This window comes from Coloeus monedula (assembly GCF_965178545.1).
Source record: "Coloeus monedula genome assembly, chromosome: 36".
NCBI lineage: Eukaryota > Metazoa > Chordata > Aves > Passeriformes > Corvidae > Coloeus > Coloeus monedula.
In genome coordinates this window covers 2,003,299-2,022,264 of record NC_138816.1, presented here as the reverse complement: position 1 = coordinate 2,022,264, position 18,966 = coordinate 2,003,299, and the positions used below count along the sequence as shown (strand labels likewise).

The window sequence follows — 18,966 nt, the reverse complement described above, 5'->3', positions numbered from 1 at the left end:
GAAGTGACGTCCCGCCGTACGGCAACATGGCGGCGTGCGTGGGCAACATGGTGGCGCCCGGTTGTGTTGTACGGAAAAGGAGGGAATTTGGGGAGGACCTCCCGGAGGATCCCAATGTCCCCCAACAAAGGGTCTCAGTACCCTCCCTCCCACGGATCGCCGTATTTCCCCAGAGGATCCCAACATCCCTCCACAAAAGATCACAATATACCCTCCAAAGGATCCCAATATCCCCCCTGAAGAATCCCAATATCCCCCTAGGGAACCCCAATCCCACTGTGGCTGGAGATTGGCCTGGGCTGACCCTTGCTCCTGCTCCCAGCCCGAGGATCGCATTCCCTCCATGGCCATTTCAGGATCCTCCTCCCCAGCTAAATTTAGGATCGGGATCGGTTCCAGCTCAGCTGTCGCAGCTCCTCCACAGGCTCCAGGACCCTCATCCCGGCTAAAACCCCCCCTTCCCACCCCAAAACCAACACCAGGGGAGCAGCCACGGGGCTGGTGAGTCCTTTCCCCATTGCAGGGGCTCTGGAGAGGCCAGGAAGGCAGATTTGGGGAGATTCCTGGGAATGGGAATTTCAGAGGTGCCTTTGGAATGTGGTGGGAACACGATCTGGCCCCAGCAATGAAGGGCCTTTGGTGCCTCCAAACATTCTATTTATTATCCCTGTTTTACTGCCTGAGGATCCTGAAAAACAGGGGAAGGGTTAAAAGAATGGATCCTGTTGATTCACTAATTCATAATTAAATGTTAATATTGTTAATTAATTAATAATTCCATGTGGGAAGAGTTGGTGCTGCCTCCCTCGCTCCGTGTCTCTGTTTCTCCCTAAATCCCTGTTTTCATCCTGGCATTTCTCTGTTTATATTGATGGAGCAGCATTCCCAGATTGCTGGATATTCAGCTCCTCAGGGAGTTTGGGGATCGTGAGCACAAAAATGGGCACGAAAAAGGCATTTTCATGATTTTCCCATCCAGCAAGGGCAGTTTGGGAAGGGAAATTCCCTCATGGAATCTCTGTCCTTGCTGGGTTGTCCGTAAGGACAAAAAAATCCACGTCCCTTCCTCCACCAAATCCCTAATTTTGGTTAAATTGAGCTTCAGGATGGGACACGGGAGGTGGGTTTGTCGCCCCTCATCCCAAAACCTCCCCAGGAATGGGAAATTCCCGGCCTGAAAATGGGGAAATCATGGAAAACCGAGAGAACGCCTTCCTTGCCCTCACTCCCCTGGGCTGAAACATTCCCCATGTTCCCACATATTCCTGGAAAACACATCCATGACCCAATTCTTCCCTTTTTCCCCCCAGGCCAACGGAGCACCCGGAGCCAATTCTGGCTGGGAACAACGCCATGATGGAGCCGGGTGGGTGAAAATGGATTTTTTTGAGGATCAGGTGCCAAATTCCAGCTCGTTTGGCCCCAAAATCCCGGTCTTGGGTTCCCAGGGGTGCCTCGGCCGCTCCCCACCCCACTTTTGTGTGGATTTTCTCAGATTTCCACACCTAAATTCCGTGTTTTGATGTTCTTGGGCTTCCTGGAGTCGGGCTCGTCCCAGAATATCCACATTTAATTTAACTGGACTTTAATTCCCCGAGTTCCTCCTCTGGGAATGCCCCAGACTGACCTCGTTGATCCCCTTTTTTTTTCTCTTTTCCAGGGGAAAACACAGCTCTGGGTGAGTGATTTTCCTCCTTCCACCACTGGAATGTTCCAGACCACATTCAATCAACCCAGATCCAGCTCAGTTATGGAATTATGGGATGGATTTGGTTGGGAAAGACCAGGGAAAAATCCCAAATTAATGCTTTTTAAAGACAATTCTGAGGGTGAAAACCAAAAGAAAAACCACCCAGGAGGGGCTGCTGAAGGGTGAATTCCTGGAATTATGGAATTATTCCAGTTGGGAAGGACCTTGGAAATCATCAAATCCAGCTTTAAACCCTCTTTTTGTCTCTTTTCCAGATGAATGGGACACACAAATCCGTGAGTGGAATTTTTTATTCCCCCCTCTTGTCCCAAAAAAAGCCTCAATTCCGAAGGTTTTGATGGAGTTTTGTTGGATTTTAAGGGAAATTACCGGAGGAATTTGGTGAGTCCTTCACCCCGACCCAGCAGCAGCCACTGATGGAGCCATAAAATTTTATATTTTTATATAAATTTTATTTTGTTTTTTTTTTCTCCTAAAGAAAGTGACACTGAACTGGGTAAGTGGAGTTTTGTCGAGTTGTTTTGGGGTTACTTGGCAGGTTTTTGCTCCACTGAAGGTAAAAATAGTTCCCAGATGTTGGATTTGAAACCAGGAATGAGCAAGAACTTTATCCCCAAATTTATATCAAATGTGTAAACTTGTACACAAAAATATCAGTTTCTACCCAAATCTATAAATTTGCACTCCAATCTCCAATTTCTGTCTCTCTTTGGTTTCAGAGGAATGTGACACGGAGAATGGTGAGTTCCAAATTCCTAAATAATGGAAAAATTGTTATTATTAACATGCAAATTCTCCTAAATAAGGAAGTTATTGTTATTAAAAATCCAAATAATGGAAGATGAAGGTCTTAAAACCCCCCAGACTCACTGGAAAAGTGATCAATAGGATCAATAAATTGGGGTAAATCTAATAAATCCAGCCAGGAGAGATTTTTCCCTAATTATTTCCTAATATTGGGACTAAAATAATTACCAGGAGGGAGGAGAAGGAAATTAAACCCATTTTTCCTCCCTTTCTCCGTTAATTTTAGGGTTGAAACTGTGGCAGTGGGGGAGTGTTGGGTTTTGTCTCCATCAAATTCCCCCAGCAGGGAAATTCTCAATCCCAAATTTCTCTGTTTCAGGTGAACTCGCAGCCGAAATTGGTGAGTCCCAAACTGGATTTTCCCCGGTCCCTTCATGTCATGTTTTAACCAATTTCCCAGGATTTATACCCATTGCTTGGAGAGAAATGTTATTTTTGAATCATAATAATTAACATTAAAAATACCTAAACCCAGGGAATCTGGGGCTGGGACAGTGGCAGAACTCCTGATCCGAAGCTGTGTCGGGGCATGGGGCTGAATCCTGTTCCAAATGCCTCCATTTTGCCCCAAATCCTGGCATTTTACCCCAGAATTCCCTTTTCCAGCCCCGATGGCCCCATTTTCCCCACAGACAAGGGGCAGTTTGGGGCAGGCTGGGTTGAATTCCCAAGGAAATCCCGGGTTTATTCTCCTCTTCCCTCCCTGTTCTTCCCAGAGCACCTGACGGCCGCGCTCGGTGAGTGCTTGGACTTTCCCTTTTCCCATCTTTTCCCCTTTTCCCCCTTTATTTCCCCTTTTATTGATTCCCTTTCCCTTTTCCCTCTCTCCCCTTCCCCAGAGGAGCGGGACAGGAGGATCAGTGAGTGCCTTTTCCCTTTTCCTGATGGAATTATAACCCCTGGATCTGCTTTTTCAGTAATTTTGGGATCCCCAGGTGGTTTTCGGGTTGCGCCAACCTAAAGAATTTGGGATTTTGGGGCCCCTTTTCCTCGTTCCCGTCGGTGCCGGGGATGGATCCAGACCTGGAAAAGCTCCAGATAATGTGAATTTTCATTTTTTTGGTTTCAGGCAAACTGACCTCAGACCTGGGTAAGGAGTTCCATGGATTAAAGTGAACGATTTGGCCTTAAAATGAAAGATTTGGCTTTAAAAATTACCAATTTCTCCCTAAAATTAACAGTTGGGGTGTTCAAATGGAAATTTTTCCCTCCAAGTTAGTTTAAAATGGGAATTTTGGCCTTGAGGTGAAAATTTAGGCCTTGATCATGCAAATTATGGTTGTAAAAAATTAAAATTAGAACATCTTGTGCATTTTCAGGTGGTTTTAAGGCGATTTTTTCCTTAATAAACCAAATTTTAAGGATTGTAGAGGGGGATGTTTCTGTGGAATAAAAATTCCCTCAAATTGGAGGTTCTGGGGTAGGAGGAGCCATTTTGGGACTTTTTGATATTTATTATTTCCTGGGTTTTCAGGTGAATTGGGGCTGGGTTCTTATTTTATTTCCTGTTTTTTAGGTGAATCCAATGCCAAACTCAGTAAGTCCAACCCCCCGTCCCCCAGATGATTTCAATAGAAAATCCTCATTTTAAAGGAATTTTGGGGGGAACTATCCCCATTCCTGGTCCGGGCACTCTGGGACCACAACGGAACTGACCCAGAAATGAAGGAATTGTTTCCTAATTCTCATTTTCCTGCTTTTTTTCCCCTCTTCTCCTCTTCTTCCCAGAGGAACGCGACCGGAAAATCAGTGAGTGCCATTTTTCCTGCTGGTTTTGGGGTAAAACCCCCTTGTTTTGGGGCAGCCAGATCCTCCTTGATCCCGTCCTGGGAGAAAACTGGAAATAAGTCAATTTTCCCTCAGTTTTCACCCAAATTTGTGCAATTCCCTCAGAGAAAAACCCCAAGTAACCACAAATCTGGTTTTTCCTCCACAGCCAAGCTCGCCGCTGAAATCCGTGAGTCCCGCTCCTCATTTTCCACCTCATTTGATGATTTTGGGCTTCAACTCCTCATTTCTGGGTCAATTCTGTTGCTTTTCCTGGATTAATCCCTCTTTTCCCTCATCCCACAGGAAGACTCACAGCGCTGCTGGGTATGGACAGCTTTAATTAACATTTTTGAGAGGGTTTACGGCTGTTTTATTAATTAGTGCTGGGGCTTAATAAAGCTAGAAATATTATTTATTACAAATAAAATTAGAAATGGAAAATCCGGTAAATTGGGAACGTTAGAAATGGAAAATGTAGGAAAATGACAAATATTCATCAGGAAAATTTGGAATATAAACCAAGACAAAATGAGAAATTTCCTTTCTTAGGGATGAAACGATGAATAAAAACAGCAGGAAATTGGAAATCTCCTTTATTGGAAGGAAAATTCAGAATGAGGGAAATTCTTGGAGCTTTTTGGCTTTGGTTTTATCCTCGGGGAGGGAGGAGGTAAAAAACGACCCCAAAATGCTGATTTTTGGTGCTTTTCCCTCCCTCTCCCGCAGCCGAGCGCGACTCCGGGCTCCGTAAGTGCCGGAATTCCCAAATTCCTCAGAATTTCATCCCCCTGCAGCTACCGGGCCCCAATCCCTCTTTTTTCACCCCAAATTTTGGGAGTCCCACCCCCGACACAGCTCCAAGTGGGAGATTTGCTGGGATTGGAGGGTTCCCCCCAGTTAGAATCCGTTAATATTAATAATAAACTAATACACAATAACACCACCCTAATAATGAATTCATATTTAATAAGAATCGAATTAATAACAATTTAATCATTACTATTTTGCTTGCATCAATAACATTTTGACCGCGTTAATGATGAAAATTCATTGTATCCACACTTAAAATTTAATATATTCATTCTTAGTGAATATTTCTGGTAAAAATCGGTTCTACTAATGGCTAAAATTGATCATATTAATTACTAAAATCGACTCTATTAATGACTGAGGTTGATTATATTGATCATTCTATTTCAATTACGGTTGGACTCTATCACTGGAATTTATTCACTTTATTTCTCTGTCTTTAGGGAAGCTCCGAGCAGAGCTCGGTGAGTGATGGGGAAAAGGGGGAAGAGGAGCCAGAACACAGATTTTAATTTTAATTTTGTGTTTCCTCCAGCCAAGTGCGACGCCACCATCCGTGAGTTTGACTCCCACCCCAGCACCATGGGAACGCTGGAATCCCCCAATTCCCCAGAATTTGGGGAGACAACCCCCCGGCATTGCAGCGCCAGGGGGGCTGAGCCTGAATTTGGGGGGAAAAAGGGAAAAGGAACAGGAGGAAAACCCCATGGAAGGAGCTGGGAGGGGGGGAAATCCATCGGGGAATTAATGGGATTTGCTGCTTCCAGGAATCTTCACGGTGGAACTCGGTGAGTCCCCTCCGGCCTCTGCCCCTCGTTAATTCCATCACTCATTAATTCATCCGAAATAACCCCAAATCTGGATCTTTTCCCGTTGTTCCCAGGCGAGCGACACACGAAAATCGGTGAGTTTGGGGCAGTTTCCACCCCAGAAAATGCTGGGGTGAACTTTTGGGGAGAAAATCCCCAATTCCCCCTCACTGGGGCTGCGGGAAAAGTGAAAATTCGGTCTCAAAATTCCTTTTTTTCCTTGTTTTTCAGGGGAACTCACAGCTGATGTGGGTGAGTTGATCCCGTTAATCTTCAGTTTGGGTGGAAATTGGGTAAAAAATTGGCATTGGGGATTATTACTGTTGTTATTATTATTATCATTATCATTATCAATTTTCCCCTGTTTTTGTTTCCAGAGGTCTTCAAAAAAAAGCTCCGTAAGTGCCTGAATTTTTAATTTCCAGGATGAAGTAATTTTTGACAGTTATGGAATAATTCATTGACAATTCCACCCCATTCTGAACCAACTTTGGAAATTCCCATTCTCCCTCTTTTCTCCCTCTTCTCTCCCTCCCAGAGCAACACGAGGCAGAACTGGGTGAGGAATTTTCCCTCCTTTTTTGGGGCATTTTCCATGAAAATCTGATGGGTTTCAGGGGGAAATCTGGATTTTCATTGAGTCTAGAGGTGCAGGTGCAAAAGCTGAAATAAATATGGATTAAAAAAATGCATCATTAAGATAAAAATTTAAACATCACTTTTAATATTCAGGAATAATAATAATTATCCCTATTTTTGTTCATTTAGAGGCCCGGGACACCCAGATCCGTGAGTACTCGGGACCAGCTCCAGGGATTTTTAGGGATGAAGGAAGCAGAAAGAATTTCTAGAATTTTTTGAATTTTTTTTTAGAATTATTTCAATTTTGGACGTTTTAAAATAGTTATTTATTTTAATCCTTTTATTCCTTTAGGGGAAAATGAAGCTGAGATCAGTAAGTCAGAGATTTATATTTATATTTGTAATTATATTTGTATTTGTATTTATATTTATATTTATACTTATATTTATAATTGTACTTATATTTGTATTTATATTTATATTTATACTTATATTTATATCCATACCTGTATCTATACTTATATTTATGTTCTATAACCATAAAACCAGTTTATATTTATAAATCTATAATGACTAAAATCATTTATACATTGAATTGTATCAATAAATTTGGTGTCATTAGTTTTAATTAGTTTCTCTCTGCTTCCCCCAGGGCACCTGAAGGAGTTGCTGGGTGAGTGCCAATTAATTAAGGTGCAGAGAAATTATAATTAAGAGGGAATTTGGGGAAAAATATCAGCAAAATCCCTGGAGCGGGAGGAAAATCTTGGAGGAAAAATGGAAATAATGGGGAATAATGGGGAAAAATGTTAATACTATGGTAATAATGGGAAATAGTGAGTAATAATAATTAATAATGTGTTGATAACCTGGCAATAATTTCCATTTTTGTGTGCAGAGGAGAAGGAATTGGCAGCACGTAAGTTTTGGAAAATGGGAATTCTCTCCCCAAAATACGTCTGATTTAATTAGTAATTAACACGCCTCCCTTTTAAGGGTCTCAAACCCCATTTTTTAGGTCCAGATCCCAATTTTTAGGCCTCAAAAACCCAATCTTTGAGGCCTAAATTTTTGAGGTCTTATTCTTGAGGCCAATTTAAAGGTCCCAAACCCCATTTTGTTCCCAAACTCTCATTTTGGGGCACAAGCCTCCATTTCTAAACACAAAATTTACCCGATTTTGGAGTTTCCCCCTCATAAATATCCTGGATTAAAAAATAAAAATAGAGATTTTTGGAGTTAGGGGGGTGTAACTGGGGTTTTTTTTATTTCCCTGACTCTAAAATTGCAGGAAATCAGGGGTTTATCCCATTTTTAATCCTTCTTCTGCTTTATTTTCAGGAGAACAGGACTCTGTTATCAGTAAGTGCCGTTGGATTTTGGGAGCAATCCCTGGGGATTTGGGAATTCACACCCACGATGTCCCTGCTGCCACTTTGGCTCAGAATTTTGGCCCAAAAAGTCCCAAAATTAATTAAATTATGTTAAAAAAATGGAATTGAGAGGCATAAAGTCTCTGCCCAACGCAGGGGATTTTGTATTCTTGGGAAGGGAAAACATGGATCCAAAATAATTTTATTTTCCTCTTTTTAAGGAAAACTAAGGGAGGAGCTTGGTGAGTGGCTTTTATTCCGTTTCCAAAAAGGATCTGGGATTTTGGGGTTTTTTTAGGGTTTTTTTCATAATTGGATTTGGGAATATGAGATTGGAGATCACGGTGGGAGTGGATTAAAAAGGAAGTCATTAAAAGCAGCAGGAATTCCCAGGAAAAAATTAACAGGGCAATAGGGAGAATCCTGAAAAAAAATGGGGACAGGGAAGGAAAATTTGTGTCTCACCTTTTCCTCTTTTTTTGCAGAGGCACTGAAGGAGGGAGAAGTTGGTACGTGAGATTGTCCTGCCCTTCTCTGGGATTTGGGGAATTCCCAGGGAGTTGGGAATGATGGAATTTACAGCAGTTGTGTTCATACAATTCATGTTATTTCTATGTTTTTAGTTTGAATTTTTAACCCTTATTTTTATACCTGTGTGGGTTTCATTTTAATTTCCGACCACCACAGTTCCCTATTTTTTAACTCTTTTCAGGTGAACTCCCTGAGGAAATGGAAGAAGAACCGGAAGAGGAGGAAGAGGAGGAAGAGGAAGAGGAGGAAGAGGAGGAAGAAGAGGAAGAGGAGGAAGAAGAGGAAGAGGAGGAAGAAGAGGAAGAGGAAAAAGAGGAAAAAGAGGAAAAAGAGGAAGAAGAGGAAAAGGAACCAGTAGAACTGGGAGAACCGGGTGAGTCGTTCTCTTTTCCAGCACCAAATCCACACTTTTTTTCCCCATTTTCCTGCTGAACTTGGGCTGTTTCCCCAACAAATCAGTGGAAAAAATGTCACCAAAATTCCCTACTGAAAATTCCCCAATACCTCCATTTTCCAGCATGGCCAGAAGCTGCTTTTTCCCTTTCTCCCCAGTTTTAAGGTTGAAACGGGGGAGTTTGGGTATTTGATGGTGAAGAAGGGAGGGGAGGAGGAAAATCTGGGGAATCACCAGATCCCAATGGTAATTCCTGTTTTTCTCCTCTTTCCAGGCAAAGTCATGGAAGATCCTGGTATGGAATTATTGAATTTTCCTTTTAAACCCCTTAAAAACCCCCTTTTTTGAGCATTTTTTGAGTTTTTTCATGGCCAGAAATAATCTTAAAGTGAATCATAATAGTAGTAGTAGTAGTAATAATAACAATAACAATAACCAGCATCATGTCCAATAATTTTAAATAATTTTAAATTATTTTAACTTTGTTTTTTCCTTCCCTGTTTCCAGGGGAAGTCGACAAAAACCTTGGTGGGTTCAGTTCCCATTTCTGGGGTGGAGCTGAAAGGAAAAAATATCCCAAATTAACCCCATTTCCCTTTGGTTTCCCAGAGGAGCTCAGGGCGGCGCTGGGTGAGTCCAGAATTCCCAAATCCCAGCGTGGGAGGAGCAGGGCAGGATTTGGATTTAAAATTAGGGGTTTTTTTAAATTGAAATTTGAGATTTTGGAATTAAAATCAGAGTTTTTGATTAAAAGTTAAAGATTTTGATTTAAAAGTTGGGATTTTCAATTAAAATTCAGGGTGTGGATATAAAACTTGGGATTTGGATTAAAAAACTAAGGCTGTTGATTTGAAATCTGAGATTTTCATTTAAAAGAAAGGATTTGGTTCTGACTCTAATCCCGGGATTTCCCCCCCAGGATGCGGGAACCAGCAGAGGGGATTTCTTCTGCGATAATTTGAATTTTCCTGCTTTTCTTTCCCATCCCAGGAGATCGAGACACCAGGATCGGTGCGTGTGCCCCCTCCCCCACCCTGAAATTCCGCAAATTTGGGAATTTTGGTTCATTCTGGTAATGAGCCCCATGAAACTGAGGAATTTTGGGTTTTCCCCTTCCCAGCGGAGCTGTCGGAGGCGCTCGGTGAGGGAAATTCAGGAAAAATGGATCATAACACATTTAAAATATTATTTATTATAAATAATAACACATTTGTTGTGTTCTAATGGTTGTATTTACTGTAGCTTATAAATACAAAATCTGTCATTTTTGTATTTCGTTACCGATTTTATTAAAATATTATAGTTCATGTTCATGTTTTCTAAATTTTATTTAGATATTGGTATATATTTTATTGGTATTTGATGTGTGATAATATTTTAAATACTGCAACTGTAACATTATCCTGGATTTTGTCCAATTTTCCACAGAACAACGGGACAGACAAATCGGTGAGTGTCCAGTTCCTCCCAAAATGGGAATTTCTGTCAGATCCCTGCGGCCCCTCATGGAAGTTCTCCCTTTTCCTCCTTTTCCAGCGGAGCTTAACGCGGAGCTCGGTGAGTCCTGGGGCTGCTGGGGGAAAACTCTTCTATTTCATTAATTGCATAAGTTAATTATACAGAGAAGCATGTTTATCCTGAATTTCTTCATTAATTCATGTTAATTTTCTCCTTTCAGAGGAATCCCGAATAAGGATCTGTGAGTGTCCTGTCCTGGGGCTGGTTTGATTCTATTTTAATCTATTTTATTCTATTCTTTTTTTTTTTAATTTTATTTTTTCTATTTTATTGGGTTTTATTCTATTTTACTTTTTACATTCTATTTTATCCCCTCTTATTTCCAATATTTGATGATTTCCTGCTCTCCCTGGCAGGGTGGTGCCTCGAGGAGCACCGTGAGTGTTTTCCCCTCCCTCCCTCCCTCCCTCCCTCCCTCCCTTCCTCCCTCCCTTCCTCCCTCCCTTCCCAACCTTTGGCTCCCACTTGGAGCCGTCACCGAGGATTCCTCTATTAATTGCGTGGTTTTAGGGAAAGAGGAAGAAAAAGTGGGTGAGTCTTTGTGAGAAAGAAGGATGGAAAGGGGCAGAACTGGGGACTTTTGCCTGGTTTCATCTTCTTTTATCCCCTTTTACCCCTCTTTTCCCCCCTTTCCTCCTTTCTCTCTTTTTTCCCCCTCTTTTCCTGACATTTTTCCTCCCTCTTCCTCCCCTCCTTTCCCCTCTTTCTTCTCCTTTTCCCCCCTTTCCCTTCTCCCCCTTTCCCCCCTTTCCCCATTTCCCCTTTCCTGTTTCCTTCTCTCCTTTCCCCTCTCCTTCCTCCCCTTCTTCCCCCCCCCCCCCCCTTTTTCCCCACCCTCCTTCCCCTCCTTTTCCCCACCCTCCTTCCCCTCCTTTTCCCCCTTTTCCTCCCCTTTCCCCACCCCAATCCCCCCGATTCCCAGCCCGGGTCACCCTGGACCCGCTCACATCCCACCCTCGCCTGGTGCTGTCCCCGGACGGGCTCGGGGCGCGCTGGGCCTACGGCGGCCCCGAGCCCCCGGCGGGCCCCGAGCGCTTCACGGCCGCGCCCTGCGCGCTGGGCACCCCCGGCTTCACCTCGGGCCGCCACACCTGGACCGTGGACGTGGCCGAGGGGCCGTTCTGCGCCGTGGGGGTCAGCCGGGAGTCGGTGCCACGCCAGGGCCCGGCCTTCGGGCCCGGCGACGGCGTCTGGGCCCTGCAGCGCTGGGGAGGCCTGGGCCGCGCCCTCACGAACCCCCCGACGCCGCTGCCGCTGCCGCGCGTCCCCCGCCGCCTGCGCGTGGCCCTGGACTACGACGGCGGCCGCGTGGCCTTCTTCGACGGGGACAGCCGCAGCCCCACACCCCTGTTCGCCTTCCCGGCCACCGCCTTCGCCGGGGAGCGCGTCCGGCCCTGGTTCTGGCTGGAGCTGGGAGAGATTTCCATCGTCCAGTGATGCCGTGGAATGCAGAGCCCTTCACAGGAGAGCGCCTGCAGCCCTGGTCCTGGCTGGAGCTGCAGGCGATTTCCGTTGTCCGGCGATCCCGGCGTTCCCTTGTCCAGTGATCCCAGAATCCCGCATCCAGTGATCCTGGCATCCTGAGCCGGGGAGTGTCCAGCCCTGGTCCTGGCTGGAGATGGGGGTCATCTCCATTGTCCAGTGATTCCATGGAATTCCTGAGCCAGGGAGCACATCATGGGTTCTGGGTTCTGGTTCTGCGGGAGCTGGGCTCCCTCTCCCTCATCCAGTGACCCCGGAATTCAGGGAATTCTGCCCAGGGATGGAGAGCTCAGGGAGGAACAGGTGGTTGGAGGGACAGGAGGAGGCCCCGACCTTGATCTGGACACCAGTGGCACAAACTGGGATGGACACTGGGAGGGGAACGCTTTGGGAAGGAGGGAGAATGGGATGGGAATGCTCTGGGAAGGAGGGGGAATGGGATGGGAATGCTCTGGGAAGGAGGGAGACAGAACATAGACCAGGATGGGAATGCTGTTGGGAAGGACTCAGACTGGGACAGGAATGTTCTCGGGAATGCTCTCGGGAAGAGCAGAGGAGGGGACAGGAATGCCAGAGCTCCACGGTCACTGCACCAGGGGATCCCAGTGAGGAGCTGGGAGCTCTCATACTGGGATTCGTGGAGGATTGAGCCGAGCATGGGTGGGATCAGGGCTGCTGTGGATGGACAGACACCGTGATCCCCACCTTCCCAGCGCTTCCAGGGGTCCCTGCTGAATCCGTGGTCGTTCCCTGCTGAATCCCTTATCATTCCCTCCCTGCTCATCCCTGGCCACCAGCAAAGCCTGAACTGGTCCCCCCAGGGGGTGACCACGGGATCCTCTCCCAAAAATAAACCCTGCAAAACTCTCTGAGACTTGGATTCCTTTCTCCAGCTGGTTTGATGTGAAACCTCGGGAATTTGGGGCCGGAAGGGACCCTACCCAAAATACGGGAGTCCGGGGGGCTGGGGAGGACCGGGGGGACCCTTGCCCTCTCCCATCCCCCTTTGCTCCCCCACTGATGAATTCGCCCGAATTCCCAAATTTTGGGTCGGATCCTGGGGCAGTGCCCTGCCCCCTCCAGGGTAGCGTGGCCGAGCGGTCCAAGGCGCTGGATTAAGGCTCCAGTCCCTGCGGGGGCGTGGGTTCGAATCCCACCGCTGCCACTGGAATTTTGGGCGCAGCGGGAGCGCGTGCGAGGGGGCACCACATCTGGAGGAGGCTCCCTGCCCTATTTTTGGGATTCCCCAGGAACGGAACCAGGGGGAAACTGGGCTCGGCATCATCACAATGAGCGAATTTCACCCCAATCCCACCTTCCCAACCCCTCCCCACTCCGGGGGCCCTCTGGAGCCCCTCAGGATGGGCTCCTGGGGAAGGGGAGCTTGTCCCCATGGGGGTCCCACATTCCCATCCCAACCCTGAGCCATCAAGTCACAACCCCACTTTCCCAAAATCCCAATTCTGCTTTATTTCACCTCATTTTGGAGCAGGGGAAATTGGGGAAGGAAACGAGGGTTTGGGACACGCCATATCCATAAAAACACAATCCAGATGGAGTGACCCTCAGGGGAACAGTGACCCCCCCCGGCTCCGGTGCCTCCACTTTGGATACTGGAATGGTTGTGGTGGTGAGAAGCTAAAAAAAGGCTTTTTCGCCTCTAAAAGAGGAGTTGGATGCACAGGAGCATTCTCCAGCCCTGGGACAGGCACCAGAATTCCATCGATCCCTGAGGTGGGCACCCAAATTTTTCCATCAATCCCTGAGGTGGGCACCCAAATTCCATCCGTTGATCCCTGAGGCGGGCACCCAAATTTTTCCATCAATCCCTGAGGTGGGCACCCAGGATTTGTCCATCAGTCCCTGAGGCAGGCACCGAAATCCGAACGATCCCTGGGGCTCGGCACCCAACATCCAGGGCTGGGCCCCGCCCGGCGGCGCCGGGAATGCCCGGTCAGGGCTGCGGCCCCTCGGGCAGCTCTTTGCGCAGGTGGGTCCGGAGGTGCTTCATGAGGGACGATCTGGACATGAAGCTCTTGGCGCAGTGGGAGCAGGGGTACGGCTTCTCGCCGGTGTGGATGCGCCGGTGGATGACGAGGCTGGAGCTGGCGCGGAAGCTCTTCCCGCACTCGGTGCAGCCGTACGGCTTCTCCCCGGTGTGGATGCGCCGGTGCCGGCGCAGCGCGGCCCCGTCCCGGAACGCCTTCCCGCAGTCCTCGCACGCGTGGCGGGGACACCTGAGGGGCCGCAGCGGAGCCGGGGGGGCGGCCGGGACCTCGGGGCTGTCCCCGAGGGGCCGCAGCGGAGCCGGGGGAGCGGCCGGGACCCCCGCGCCGCGCTCGGGGCTGTCCCCGAGGGGCCGCCGGCGGTGCGGGCAGGGCGCGGCCGCTCCGCTGTCGCCGCACTCGGGGCACGGCGCGGGCGCGGCTCCCGCGGCCCCGTCCCGGTGGGATTTGCGGTGCTTGCTGAGCGATTTGACGGCCATGAAGCCCTTGCCGCAGTCGGGGCACTCGTAGGGCCGCTCCCCGGTGTGGATGCGCCGGTGCGTGACCAGCGCGGGATGCGACGAGAGGCTCTTGCCGCAGTCGGTGCAGATGAAGCCGCCGGCGCTGTGCTGCGACTGCCGGTGCTTGCTGAGCGACTTGGTGGCCATGAAGCTCTTCCCGCAGTCCGGGCAGGCGAACGGGCGCTCCCCGGTGTGGATGCGCCGGTGGGTGACCAGCGACGCCTTGGACATGAGGGTCTTGCCGCAGTCCGGGCAGCTCAGGGCCCCGTCCAGGTGGACGCGCCGGTGCTTCTGCAGCGAGCGGGCAGACGCGAAGCGCTTGGGGCAGGAGCGGCACTTGTGGGGCCGGGGCTGGCACGGCGTGCCCAGGTGCTCCCGCAGCGCGGCCCCGCACGGGAAGGCGCTGCGGCAGCGGAAGCAGCTGAAGGGGGCCCCGCCCGGGTGGGCGCGCAGGTGGCGGCTCAGGGACGAGTCCGAGGTGAAGCTTTTCCCGCAGAGCTCGCAGGTGGGGCGGACCGGGTCCGGGGGGTCCCGCCGGGGCGTCCCCCGAGGGTCCTCGGCATCCTCGAAGCCGTCGCGGGAGCTCTCGGCCTCGGCAGCGCTCGGCCACCCGTCGTCTGCAGGGCGATGGGGGAGAAAAGGGGGGAAAAGGGGATAAAAATGGGAGGAAAAGGGGGTTTGTGTCTAGAGCTGGCTGGGAACGGGGGTCAGGGGGGGAGCGCCGTGAAAAGGCGTTTGGTCAGCCCAAAAAAGGGCTTGAAACGCTCAAAAAAGGGGTTGAAGTGTCCCAAAGAAGAGCAGAATCACTCCCAGAAGGGGTTAAAGTGCCACAGAACGCTCGAAAAGGGGTTGAAATGCCCGAAAAAGCGGCTGAAGTGCCCCGAAAGAGATTGAATCACCTCAGAAAAAGGGCTGAACCACCCCAAAAAGGGATCGAGGTGCCCGAGAAGGGGTTGAAACGCTCTAAAGGGCTGGAAACTTCCCCAGAAGGGATCGAATCACCCCGAAAAACGGGTTGAGGAGCCCAACAAAGGACTGAATCACCCCAAAAAGGGGTTGCCTTCACACCCCCCCCCCCAGCCCACGGTCACACCAGTTCCCATCCCCTCCAGTCACACCAGTTCCCCCCAGTTCCCCAGTCCCGACCCCCCCAGCGCCCTCTAGTCCCTCCCAGTGTTCCCAATTCCCTGACACCCCCAGACCCCCCAGTGCCTCCCCGTCTCTCACCTGAGGCGCCGGAGCCCCCCCAGGCCCCCCAGAGCCGCAGGAGGGGCCTCGCCCGCTCTTCCTCCTCCTCCTCCTCTTCCTCCTCCTCGTCCTGGCCCGGACCCCCCCAAACGCCCCCCGGGGGGGCCCAGTCGGGGGCTCCTGCGGGGGAGGGGAAAGCGGGGGGGTCAGCGGAGCCCCCCAGAGCCCCCGGGGGGAGATTTGGGGACATTTCGGGTGAGATTTTGAGGGTGTGATGGGGGGGCGGGGGGTGGAATTTGGGGGTAAAGGGGAATGGAGGCATGGGGGGATTTTGGGGGGGGGTCCCAACCTTCCGGGGAGCCGGGGGGTCGCTCGGTGGTGACCGTGACCTCCTGGAGCACCTCGGGCACCTGGGGAGGGGGGGAGGGTGGAAGGTGAAAAAAGGAGCAAAAGACCCAAAATTTAAAGGAAAAAAGAAAAAACGGCAACCAAAAAGCATCCAAAAGCCCGAAATTTAAAAGAGAAGACAATAAAGAGCGGAGGTAGAAATAAATGTTGAAAGACAAAAATGGGAAATTCAACGCCCGGTACAAAATGAAATTTAAAAACCCAAACACAAACGAAATGAAAAACCCGATGAATTTAAATGAAAGAAAAGAAAGCTATGTAAAATTAAATTAAATTAAATTAAACGAGGTCAAATAAAGTGGAATAAAATAAAAAGAGACGAAATAAAGATAAAATGAAATAAAGTAAAACAATATAAACTAATCCGAAATGAAATAAAATTAAGTAAAACAAAATAAAACAAAACAAAACAAAATAAAATAAGATGAAATAAAACTAAATGAAATAAAATGAAACAAGGTAAAATAGAATAAAATCAAGTGTAATAGAATGAAGCAACCGAGAATTAAAATTTTAAGAAAACTTTTAAAACCCGAATTAAGAGACTAAAACCGGGAAAAAAACTTTTCTTAAGAAAACGGAAAATAAATAAATAAATTAAAAAGTTCCACCTCAGGGATGCGCAGCCCCCCCCCCCAACTCCCCCAGCCCCCCCACGTGTTCCCCCCTCCCCCCAGCCCTACCTGCGGCTCGGTCATGTCGGGGGGAGCCCTGGGAGGGTTTTTTGGGGGGGAATCTGGGGGTCTTTGGGGGGTCCCGAACTCCCGGAGAGGCTCCGGGACCTGCGGGCGCCGGGGGACGGGGGGGAGGGGGCGGCCTCGGGGGGCGAGTGACGTCATCTCTACGTCACGGCCGGGCTGGGACCCCCACCCCGAGGGAAGGTGGGCTTGGGGGGGGAGGGGGGAGTTGTGGGTCCAGGTGGGAACGGTGGAGGGAGTGGGAATGTCGTGGGAATATCGTGGGAATGTCGTGGGAATGTCGTGGGAATGTCGTGGGAATGTGGAGCCGTGCAGGGACCGCCGAGGATGGAGGAGACCCCCAGGTCCCGGAGGGGACGAACGCCGGGGATTTGGGACAAAAAAGGGGAATTCGGGTCTGAAAGGAGGAATTCGGGTCAAATTAAAGGGGAGATTTAGGTCAAAAATGGGGGATTTGGGGCAAGGAAGGGAGAATTTGGATTAAAAAAGGGGGAATTCGGGTCAAAGGAAGGCGGATCCTGGACAAGAACGGGTTAATTCGGGCCAAAAAAAAGGGGGAATGTGGGTTAAAAAAAAAGGGGGAATGCTGGAAAAACTCCTCCCTCCCTCCCCCCGCGCTGTCGCCAGGTGACAATGACCTCCCCCAGGTGACAACGACGCCCGCGGGCCTGTCGCGATGGTCCATCAGCCGCTCCCGATGGGCCATCGAGCGCGGGGGGGGGGGGGAAAATCCCAACCGAACCCCCCCCAAAACCAATTCTGGGTTTTTCCCCCAGTTTTCCCCCAGCTCGCCCCAGTGCGAGAGACAAACGCGGAGATTTTTAATGAATTCCCTCGGGTTTGGGTCCATCCCGCTGGGAAAAGGCGGGGGGGGGGGAGCTCAGGGATTCCCCCCCCGGCCCCGAAAATCCCGGGAATGTCGCGCGGGGGGGGGGGGGGGGGGGGGCGAATCCCACCGGGACATTCCCGGCTTTGTTCCCGAGCGAGGACCGGGGGGGGACAAGGGGGGGACACGGAACTTTAACCCTTTCCTACCCCGAGGGGGAAAAAAGCGGGATTTGGGGGGGGGGAAATCGGGATGGGGGAAAATAAATCGGGATTGGGGGAAAAAATCGGGATGGGGAGAAATCCATCGGGATTCCCGGGGTGTTCCCAGGTCTTGGCGAGGGAGAACAGGGACCGGTTTAGGTCAGAAAGTTGGGGATTTGGGGAATTACCCCGGCTTGCGGCGTTGTTTCTTCCCCCGGCCCCAAAACCACCCCAAAATCCCCCAAAGGGTCCGGGAGCGGCGATTCCAGCCGGGAATTCCGCGGGCGCAGCACGGGAATTGTCGGGATTCAGTGTCGGGACAATTTAAACATTTACGGGGTATTTGAAGGGTTTGAATCCTTTATTTGACTTTCGTATTTAACGTTTTTCTTTGATTTGTAACTCAATCTTTCCTTTAATTTTCAGATTAAATTCTCTATTTATTTTTCGCTTCTTTATAAATTTTATTGGGTTTTTATTTAGTGTTTCTTTCTTATTTATTTTTCGTTTAGCTTTATTCGGGTTTATATCTTTTTTATTTTCGTTTTACTTTTTGTTTGATCTCTGATTTCACTTTCTATACGGTTCCTATTTAATTTTGACTTTTCCATTTAATTGTCTAATTAGATCTTTGTTTCATCCCGAACCCCCCCGTCTCCCCCCGCCCCGGGAAGCCTCAAAATCGCTCAAAGCCGGGCACGGCTCAAGGGCGTTTATTCAGCGCGGGGAGGGCGGGGGGCGTGCCGGGGGGGTCCCGAGGGTCTCAGTCCTCCTTGCCCGGAACCATCGCCGTCCTCTCGGCCGCGGGGGGCGGGGGGGTCGCTGGGGGAGGGGGGAGAGGGGGTCAGCGGTGACCTTTGACCTCAGCCCCGCCCTTGATCCCTGACCCCCCCATTCCCCCCACACCCATGTCGGACCGGTCATCTCCTCCTCCCGCGACCCCCCCCGTGTCCCCGGGGTCGCCCCCCTCCATGAGTGCCTCCCCCTCCCCCCGGGGGTCCCAATTGTCTCCCCCCCTCCCTGGGACACCCCCCGCACCCCCCCGCCCAGGCGCCCTCTTGGTGCCCCCCACCCGCGGGTCCCGGGGGTCCTCCCGTGTCACTGTCCCCTCCCTGGGTGTCCCCCCAGTGTCCCCTCGTGGGCCCCCCCCTCTCACCTCCGTGGCCCCCCCAGAGGCCCCTGATGACCCCCCAGACCCAGCGCAGGAGCTTCAGCAGACACTCAGCACCAGCACACATCCCTGGGGACAGCGGGGACATCAGCGGGGACATCAGCGGGGACAGGGCCGGGGGGGACACAGCCCCCACCCCGTCCTGCCCCCCGTCCCTGGGTTCTGCCTGTTGCCCATGT

At 50.1% G+C, this 18,966-nt stretch overlaps 1 protein-coding gene across 1 annotated transcript; it reads left to right on the top strand.

Moving 5' to 3' along the window:
- Window positions 1-26: 26 nt before the first annotated feature.
- Window positions 27-12,641, top strand: LOC309584149 (uncharacterized protein; the record flags this gene model as incomplete). Its single annotated transcript, XM_082300090.1, has 43 exons — window positions 27-68; window positions 323-501; window positions 1,311-1,366; window positions 1,661-1,678; window positions 1,966-1,986; window positions 2,072-2,092; window positions 2,190-2,207; window positions 2,431-2,451; window positions 2,838-2,858; window positions 3,151-3,255; window positions 3,358-3,378; window positions 3,588-3,608; window positions 4,035-4,055; window positions 4,247-4,267; window positions 4,455-4,475; window positions 4,592-4,612; window positions 5,015-5,035; window positions 5,542-5,562; window positions 5,634-5,654; window positions 5,866-5,886; window positions 5,982-6,002; window positions 6,139-6,159; window positions 6,285-6,305; window positions 6,446-6,466; window positions 6,676-6,696; window positions 6,842-6,862; window positions 7,142-7,162; window positions 7,388-7,408; window positions 7,831-7,851; window positions 8,084-8,104; window positions 8,348-8,371; window positions 8,575-8,766; window positions 9,062-9,082; window positions 9,295-9,315; window positions 9,397-9,417; window positions 9,778-9,798; window positions 9,908-9,928; window positions 10,216-10,236; window positions 10,324-10,344; window positions 10,466-10,486; window positions 10,662-10,682; window positions 10,816-10,836; window positions 11,228-12,641. 43 exons carry the CDS (start codon window positions 27-29, stop codon window positions 11,740-11,742), a joined length of 1,863 nt encoding a protein of 620 aa, XP_082156216.1. The 3' UTR covers window positions 11,743-12,641.
- Window positions 12,642-18,966: the final 6,325 nt, after the last annotated feature.